Below are 9,852 nucleotides of genomic sequence, written 5' to 3'. Positions count from 1 at the left end.
GTTATGTTGCTATTCATGCCAAGATCTGTAGCAGGCATCTCTGCATTAATAATTTGAGTTTTCTTTCTTTTTACTGTGCAGACTACACAAGGTCGGTGCAAATATTTTCAATGGTTGGATGAATATGTTTCACTGTTTGAAGAGGAGCAAATAAATTATGGCAGTCCTTGTGGTCGGAATCGAAAGCAAAATCATTTTTTGGATGCAGCCATTTGGATGGAGGAGAAAGTGACAAAGCTAGAGGACATAGTTTCTGGGTTAGAGTTGCAGATGAAAAATTCTAGCCACGTTAAGTGTAATAGGTGGTTTAGCTATCCATTGATAGTTGTTGTGTTTGTCTTTGGAGTTGTATGTGCAAATTATCTCTTTTAGAGTGGATAGCAGATAGTTAGTGTATCTTGTTGGTTTTGTGTTGGAAGTTTCTGTTGCTGAAATAGTTGTATTGTATCAGTTAACAATGTAAATCCGAGTTTATTAAATGAAACAGTTGTGTTGGTTGTTTGGAAAAGTTTCATTGTGTCAAAAAGTAGAATGTGTTATACCTGAATCCTTTCATACCATGAAAAGCAATCCAGTAATAACTAACAGTAATATGTAACATTAACAACTGCAAACAGCCACCAAATATCAACATGTTGTTCACAAAATAACTCCAAAAGTGGGCAACATATAGCCCTATACCAACATCAGCAACACCAAAATAAAAAAGAGTATTATAGGCCCTTAATTCACATATGCTATCAAAACAGAAAGCAAAAAACTGTTTGTGGTGGCTATATGAAAGCTAGTTTATCAAAAAGTTAGCATCTTCTTTTAACTTGATATAAACCTAGGACCACACTTCTAGTTCTTCCTAGGAGGCCTAAATCCAAGAGTGGGAATGAACTTGAATAGTCTTGATGCAGTCCCAGAAGCTGTTGCGACCGATCTAGTAGGAACATTAGTATCATTGTTGGGTGGAATTTCTGTGTTGGTAGGCGTGGGAGGCCTGAAGTGAGGTCCAATGATTGGGGGAATCTGATTCACCACAGCAGCTTGAACAAAGGTAGAGGGGATTGGTGGCCTAACAATTGGTTGCTTCATCCTTTGTGGAGGTGGGTTATTGAAGATGGGGGTCTCAGATGCTCTCTGCAAACCAACAAGATTGCATTATATGAAACAAAAAGTAAGACTAAGACATTGCTAGTTATAATGCAATTGTGAATTAAGCTGGTCACTTACAACTTCTGGTTGGGGAGCAGACTGTGAAAGAGGAATTTCATCTCCTTGTCCCAATGTTGTATCTTCCTTTAGTGTTGATTTAGGTAGCTTCTTTTTTTTATTTTTTTTCCTTTGTCTACATTCATGAATAGTACTCTATCTCAATCTAGAGTCAACAATAGAACGCATGTGAACATGTAATCAAATTAACCCTGCAAACTACTTACCACAGGATCTAGTATTGTTCCTTCAACACCAGTACTCATGTTGTTTTCCTTACCAACCTGGTTCTATGTGGGTCATCATACAGAATAGGCATTTAAAAACTGGATCAATCTTTGCAATAACAATTACATCCCTAACCAATCTATCATGTGACACTTAAATCCCTAACCATTATAAAAATATGACAAATCGAACCCTGAAGCAGGCATACCTAGGTGGTGCTAGCAGAGTCCACTGCTGGAGCAGACTGCTTCAAATTCCTCCTTTCCTTCTTGGTCATAGGCTTTCAATTTGGGTCTTTGGGTGGATTGGAGCATGTTTTATAGTAATGACCCTTTTGGCCACACCTGTTACAAGTCACTTTGAATGACTTTTTGGCTTTGTGGGAATTCATCTCTGTCTCCACAGAATCGACTTTTCTCTTTATCTTTGGACGATGTGCAGCTTTTTTAATTGGGGGAGGTAGTGGCTGTGGTAAATCAGTTGGGTTCCAGTATTCTTCACTGTTAACTGGATTAATGCAGACAGAATAGGCTGATCTGATAGTATCCATAGTGAGCCATTTATGCACAAAGTCCTCTGGCTTCAAGCCCATCTTAGCCATGGCTGCAACCGCATGTCTGCAAGGCATGCCTACACACAGATTATGTTAAAAAAATATTAAGTAGTTAAAGACTCAACATTTGTTAACTAGACCAGCCATATAAGATGATGAATTGTATACTAGTTAGCTGTCACACATTGCAAGTACATGTCTTACTTTGTAAGTTTACTCCAACTTTGTGCCTTTGCATATGAATCTCGAACAATACTCTATCAGAATCACCAGCCCAGGTTGCTCTCCACTTGGTACTCCTGGGCTTGATAAACTGATCAAGCTTTTTCTGCTGCACAGGGGCCAAGATACCAGTGTGGTGCTCCAGTCTCTTCTTGTGCATAGCCCTTTTCCTCATGATGTAACACCTCAAGTCTTCACACATTGACAGAATTGGCTTCTTCCTGTATTCAACAATTTTCGCGTTCCACACCTCACACATATTGTTCGTTATGTTATCAACCTTGGGCCCATGACTAAAGTAGGCCTTGCACCACACACCTGGGTCAAACCTCTGCAGATACTCCCAGGCTCCCTCATTCAGATTCTTTAATTTCTCCATTGCACTTCTGAATTCTTGAATTGTTGTACAACGAGAGCACTCCCATACCATCTTCTTTATTTGTTCATCTTTAAATTGTTTTATAAAGTTCTTCCAAATATGAAGAACACAGTTTCGGTGATGGGCAGTAGGGTTAACTTCCTTCATTGCCAGCTCCAAACCCTATAGCAGATTCATAACACAATATCAGTGTGTTTAATATCAGTAAAAGGTAAACTGAACATGTGACATTTAACAGAACATGTAATTAACTTAAAATAATTTAATTATGATAATAAGGTATACTTGTTAAATAACTTAACATAATTAACTTACTTTTTGTTGGTCGGAAATAAAGTTCCAGCCATGTTGTGGAACTTCACCCAAGTCTTCTTTCAGTAAAGTTAACAACCACTTCCATGTCTCCTTGCATTCATTCGGGACCACTGCATATGCAATGACATAGAAGTGGTTATTTGCGTCTTGGCCCACCGCACTTAGAAGCTAGCCACCATAACGACCCTTAAAGAAGCAGCCATCCAACCCTATTAGTGGCCTACATCCCTCCTTAAACCCCTTTTTGCAAGCATCCAAACTAATATATAACCTATCGAATAGTGGCAGGGATTCAGGTTGGGGAATTACTTCCATCAAGGCAGTTGATCCTGGGTTACTTCTGTGCAATTCCATCAGGTAATCCCGTGTCTTTCCATACTGTGCCTTTTCTCTCCCAATGACAACCTATCTCGCAACCATCAATGCTCTAGCTACCATTCTAAGATTTACTTTCACATTGTATTCATCTATGATATGATCCCTGGCTACACCTAGCTTCAGGTCAAGCTCTGTAAAGAGCTTCTTAACTAACTTATCAGTGACCCATGCTCTGTCAGCCAAGTTACTACCAAAATCCCTTCTACAGTTGTGTTTATTGTAAAGAGTTTTGATTTGAAAGCAACCTTTTGAACTGTTCCAACTTGTAAAAATTAGCCAAGAACATTTTTCACCTGCACAAGCTGCTCTCACCCTCAACTTCTCATTCTTAATGTATAAAACATCTTTACCCTCGTGCACAAAATAATCTTTCAGGGCCTTCTTGAATCACTCCATGGTGGGGAACAACTGTCCAACTTTAAATTGGACCTCACCATATTCAGTGTTCTCATCAAAAGTATCATAGGCTGTTTTACCCTCATCTCCAGATGAAACTGGACTGTTGAACACCTCACTTTCATACTCATAAGGTTTCTCATACTCACTATCCACCTTTGCTACAGTTGGATCTGGTACATGGTCTTCATCTCCATTAGCAGCAATTGTTGTATCCTGCCCAACAGGCCCATGTTGTCTGGAGCTTCTTGGGCCTCCCAACTCTGGCCCAGGCCTACTGTTCTCCCCCTGCATATCTTGCCTACCAAGCCCATCCTTTAGCACATATTTTCTCCTAGCATCAGAGTATTTCCTACTAGCCCTTCTCTTAGTTGTTTTAGGGGACATTTTTGGCCCATCTTCTGCTGACTTAGTCCCCTTCTTCTTAGCCACACCAGTTTTTTTCTTCGTTTAGGTGACATCTTTTTTTTAACTCGAGTCTTCTGCTTGTTCTTCCTCTTATTCAAACTGTCATCACTCCCACTGTCATCAGACTCATAACCAGGAAGAGGCGGTTTGTAAACCTCATCCTCAGCGCTTTCGTATTCATCATCCGAGAAAGATGATGATGACTTAAGCGAATTGACATCACTGGCAATCACATCCTCCTCCACAACCCCCTCACCAACTACCTCTGGCAGGTCCACAGGATGCTCAAAGTAGATGTAAAATTCATCTGTGTGCCTGTTCTTATCAATACCTTCCCTCAGTTTGTTAATTTCTTTATCCCCATGAATGGCATGAAGGTCAGATTCCATATCAGATGCAGTCATATCACACCAGTACATTGCCTTAAACTCCATATAGCCTATCTCTTTAAACAAAACAACCAAATCAAAGTAATTAATCAGGTCAACATCCATTGGTAGCCACCTATGAACTTTTCCATGCATGTAGCTAAGATTTCCTTCACTGTCCTTCGTGAAATTCTCCCCATGGTGAAACACAGGGGTAACCAGACATTCAGACATATGAAAAAGTGCAATAAAATTTTGTTAACTCCTAAATAAAAAATTTAAACATGCAACACAGTTTCTTCAATATTACATCAATTTAAACAGCCAATCCTAATAATCTGTTCCAACTATCACTAATTTTTTAACTCATCTCTACACTTTCATTTTATATAAATACATAAAACTCCTATGATATGATAGCAGAAACACTTTTTTAACCTCTAACTACCCCACCAACGTTGAATACAAACAGCAATGGTAGAATGAGGACCACACACAAGTAAAACAGTGAAAGCGACAGTAACGACACCTTCCTCAGCAATCACTGCTGTGTGCCGAACCGTCCAACTTCCGTCAAGAGCGCCGTCCAACAACCGTCCACGTCTCCGTCAAAAGCTTCGTTAGCAACCTTGTCACCAAAATTTTCACCAGTCACCACTGCCTTGATGGAGAAGAGAGCTGTCTGCTAGGGTTTAGAATGTAATTGTATTATAGAGACAAGGAGTCTTTAGGGGATAACATATAAGGCGTGAAACCAAACGACGCCCTAAACCCTTAAAACGCCATCGTTTTTGTTTTTTGGACGAGGACAAAAAGACCCCTGTCCATTTTATCTTGCCACGTAGGATTTCATCTTTCACGTAACAATCCGAACCATCCGTGTCATACCCTAGTCTTCACACCTCAGTATTTTCTGTTGACTTTCCGCCATGAAAGTGACAGAAGGACCGGATTGACAGACAGAATTCAGGGTCAGAGACCGTAATGGAACGTATTTTTGGTTAAAGATCATCTTGACATTTTAAAAAATAGACAGGGACCAAATTGATACTTTACTCTTATTTATAAATACACGAAACTTTAAATTTTCAAACTTTATTAATAAAAAATTAAACATTCTTTGGTTAGAAACCGAGCCGCCAGATATTAATGCGCCAACTCGGCTCTCATCGTTATCACAACATCAACTACTATTATTAGAAGGTCGAAAATTCTAACACAGGATGCAGCATTCATTGACTCTCTTCCTCTCCTTCACCCTTCTTCCGTCGACCGTGTTCCCTGCATTTTTCAGCTGAAACTCCCCACACCCATCTCTGATTTCACCTCCAGATTCCCAACTAAGACCTTACACACAAAAAAGAACGCAACTTGCAACTACCCAGACTTCGATTCTGCCTCATCTTCCAAGTCCAAAGTGCTTCCTTTTTGTTTTCGGTTGGTCAACGAGGTCAAGATGCTGCTGAGCTTCAAGGGTATCATGTAGATAGAATAGGACACAAAGGGGTGCGTGAATTAGTGAATCAATTGGTTTTATGACTTGATTATTACGAAGCTGTAGGTGAAGATTAGTGTGGGAAACGTGGAGATGGTGACTTCAACTTGCAAGGGTTCTTTTCTTGTTTGTGCAATTTTGGTGCTTGATTTGGTGCTTAAGGTCTCTGGCAATGCAGAAGGTGGGTGGTTCCCTTTTGTCCTTGCTCTCTATTGTGTTTTAATTCTTCCCATTAAGCAGGTGCTTTAAATGATCAGGGTGGGGAAATTTTACCCCAATTAAGCTACTTGTTCCTTTTGTCCTTTCTTTTTGATCTACTTGATTCCCTTTCGGCTTTATTGTAGCTGGTTCATGTATTAGAACTGGAGAACTTAATAATACACTTGGAGTAGCTTTTGTTAAGTTTCAACTTAATGCTTCCCTAGTTGTAATATATGAGTTGATAGAATTGAATGGCTTTATGGTTTTTCTTAGTTTGATGATACCCTTGTATCTGTGTCATTAGTTTGGGTTATTCACTTATTTGTTGATTATTGAGTAGGGAATGTTCAATCTTTAGCACAGGATATCACCATAATTGTTGATTCTAATAGTATGGGAGGCTTCTTTATCTCAGAGTGGTTTGTGGAAATGCTTTTGTCCTTGGAGAAAAAGAAGTGGCTTTCCATTCGCTTTAAAGTTTAATCTTTTCTTGTGAGTTAGTTAATTGTGAGATGGAGGCTACTAGGGTTGACTCATTGAAGTTGGGATTCATGTTTGTGATTCCTAAATCTGACAATATTTCGCATTGCACCATAAATGTGGAGACCACACAACATAATAATAATATCTTTGCACCTGAATATTGCTTCTATCTAACACAGGTGATGCCCTAAATGCATTGAAGAGCAACCTACAAGATCCTAACAATGTTCTTCAAAGCTGGGATGCCACCCTTGTCAATCCATGCACATGGTTTCATGTTACATGCAATAGTGATAATAGTGTGACCCGTGTGTAAGTTGATATGTAACATTTAAGATTTCCTGTTTATTTATGATTGGTTGTCTGTATAGTGATTATTAACCCCTTTCTGGTCAGTGATCTTGGAAATGCAGATCTATCGGGTACACTGGTTCCAAACCTTGGTAATCTACCAAATTTACAGTACCTGTAAGTTGCTATCCATATACTCTTTGTGATCAGATTATTTCATTATCAAAATCTTTTGCATTTATATTCGGGGGGTTTCAATTACAGGGAGCTTTTTAATAATAATATAAGTGGAAAAATCCCAGACGAGCTTGGAAATTTGAAAAACTTGGTGAGCTTGGATCTTTACTTGAATGTGCTAACTGGTCCAATACCAGCTACATTGGGCAAGCTTAGTTATCTACGCGTGCTGTATGAAATACTTTCCTTATTCTCATATTTATATGCAAAATATATTTTTGACTTGATTTCAATTTCGTTTCTCCCTTTACCTTCTCAGCATCCAATTTATTGTTTGATTTCCCGTGCAATATAGTTAGTGGTAGAGTACATTGTCTGCGACATGCTATTTCATTTCCAATAAAGGCTGTGGTATAAATGAGCATATACCTATAGGAAAAGTATCTTTCATATTTTTATTGTTGCTAGTACTTCTATTTGACTCAATAATGAGTGTGTTGAATTGCATGAAATATATGGTAATTAATGATAGTGCTCAGTGGTTGTAAAAATGAATTAATGAAGCACTAATTAAATATGGTCAAAGGTCCACACTCATGCTTAATCATATAGTTATATTTGTTAAGTAACTTCGGTGAACTGTCATGCATCCATGCCCTCTATCTTTTACTCTCTTTTTTTCCATGTTTCAATATAAGTTTATATTAGTGATAGGCTTATTCTATTTTTAACTCTTTCCTGCATGAAACTTGCAAAACTTGCTATTTGGTAATCATTGTTGCACGTGTTTGCTGATAATGTTTTTTATTAAAGTATCAAATCTTATTACCTGCAAATTAATTCTTCTTGCCCTCTGAAATAGGCGTCTCAACAATAACGCCTTGTCAGGAGGCATTCCCATGTCTTTGACCGGGATCAATTCACTGCAAGTTCTGTGAGTGTGACTCCTATATTTTCATTTCCCACTGAGTTAATATAGACATGTATTCTTGTTTTGAATCGTTTACTATATTTTTGAGAGTGCAACACCATGATTGTTGTGGAATGCAGTGATCTCTCAAACAACCAGCTAAAAGGGACTGTGCCAGTCAATGGTTCATTTTCAATGTTTACTCCGATCAGGTTGGTGCCAATAGTTTTATTTATATCTGTGACTATTATTAAGAGGTGACCTCACTGTTGATAGTTGGTGGATTCCAATTACAGTTTTCAAAATAATCCTGGCTTGATACAACCAAAGATGTAGATAAACCAAGTTGGTGCAGTAGTATTTAGTACATACCTAGTAAGATTGGAATCTCAGCATGGGGTTTGGGAAAGGGATAGTTTTGTCCATGCTTGGGATAAATGATGAAAGCTCCATGAACTGTGGCTCTTGACCAACCATCATGTCCATGCCACCATATGGTTCCTTCCTCTGTGGTCAAATGGATAACTCGTTTGAACACTGCACCTGGTTGAATTGGACACTGTGTTATGTAAGCAGCTCCATCTGATCATGGATTCCTCCCTTGTCTAGCCCCATGCCTTTGAAAAATAATGCAAATATTCTTTCAGTAATTAATGCATATACTCTGTTGTATAGAGTGGAAGCTAAGGCACATACCAATGTATTGTTATATTATGGTTTGCTTGGTTATAAACATTGACAATAAGAGTGTCTCCTGTGTGGGCCTTCAAGGTTGGACCTGGAAACTCTCCATTTACTGTCAAAATATTCTTGGTGCTGCATAGTCTAGTGTAACTTGAAGATTTTATCTGCAGAAATTAAAGGCATAATTCATCTAAGTGTTATGTAACATGCATGTATGATGAAATAAAGTAGACTTACCACAAAGTTGTGATGATGAACTTCAGCATTTGCAACATGATCAATGAGATAACAACCGTATAGCACTGCAAAAATTATCAAGGAATATGCATTACTAGTCTTTATCACCATCATTGGTTGGGAACTTAGACCATCTCCAATAGGAAACTCATACCAATTCCTATTTATGGGTCCACCTGTCATAAAAAGTAACTATGCATCAGCTTTTGCGTCATAAACAGTAAATAGGAAGTCATAACATATCTCTCTTCTCCATTAGCAGGAACTAATTTTAGTCCCTGTTGTGGTCCCACTTAATTAATTAATTGAAATACTTAAAATTAATTTAATTAATTTCTTTCAATAATATAATTTAAATTTATAAATTTAAAATAATTTATTATTAAAAAATATTAATATTAAATAAATTCATATATAAGAATAATAAAAAATATATAATTCGAGATTAAACTTGAGAGTTTGAGGTTTGAGATTATTGGGTATTTAGAGTTTGAAAAATTTTTTGTAAATAATTGAAAAAAGAATTGAGTTGGTTTGGATATATTTTTTCGTACAAAAGCTAATATCAGCAGAACTTTGATTTCGTAAATTTGAAAGAAGATGAAGAAGAGTAGAAGAAAGTGTGAGAATAGAAGTGTATGTAAGTAGGACTCAGGATTCGGTGGTCCCAGAACGTTTAGACCATTAAATGGTCCATAACAAAATATGTTTTTTAAGGTTTTTTAATAATTGTTAAATAGTCCTTTTTTAAATTTAATTACAAATTAATCTCATATATTTTATTTAATTATAAAAACGATTTTTTATTTTATAAATAATTATTTTAACCAAAATCTATCATCTTTATTAACAATCAAGAACAAAAACAATAACGAATTACATCTTCTATTGATCCTAATAATTTTTTTTGCCATTCCAATCGATTAA

The 9,852-nt window shown here is 37.3% G+C and overlaps 1 protein-coding gene across 1 annotated transcript; it reads left to right on the top strand.

Annotated features, from left to right (window-relative positions):
* The first annotated feature begins 5,537 nt into the window (after nt 1-5,537).
* On the top strand, nt 5,538-8,931 carry LOC112714887 (uncharacterized). The gene is made up of 7 exons (XM_025766584.3): nt 5,538-6,123; nt 6,806-6,938; nt 7,023-7,094; nt 7,182-7,325; nt 7,957-8,028; nt 8,145-8,216; nt 8,301-8,931. Exons 1-7 carry the CDS (start codon nt 6,036-6,038, stop codon nt 8,338-8,340), a joined length of 621 nt encoding a protein of 206 aa, XP_025622369.1. The 5' UTR covers nt 5,538-6,035; the 3' UTR covers nt 8,341-8,931.
* Nucleotides 8,932-9,852: the final 921 nt, after the last annotated feature.

The sequence above is a fragment of the Arachis hypogaea genome, chromosome 10, assembly GCF_003086295.3.
Source record: "Arachis hypogaea cultivar Tifrunner chromosome 10, arahy.Tifrunner.gnm2.J5K5, whole genome shotgun sequence".
In the NCBI taxonomy this organism is placed as follows: Eukaryota; Viridiplantae; Streptophyta; class Magnoliopsida; order Fabales; family Fabaceae; genus Arachis; species Arachis hypogaea.
Note: the sequence above shows the minus strand (reverse complement) of the source record. Positions and strands in the feature narration are given on the sequence as shown.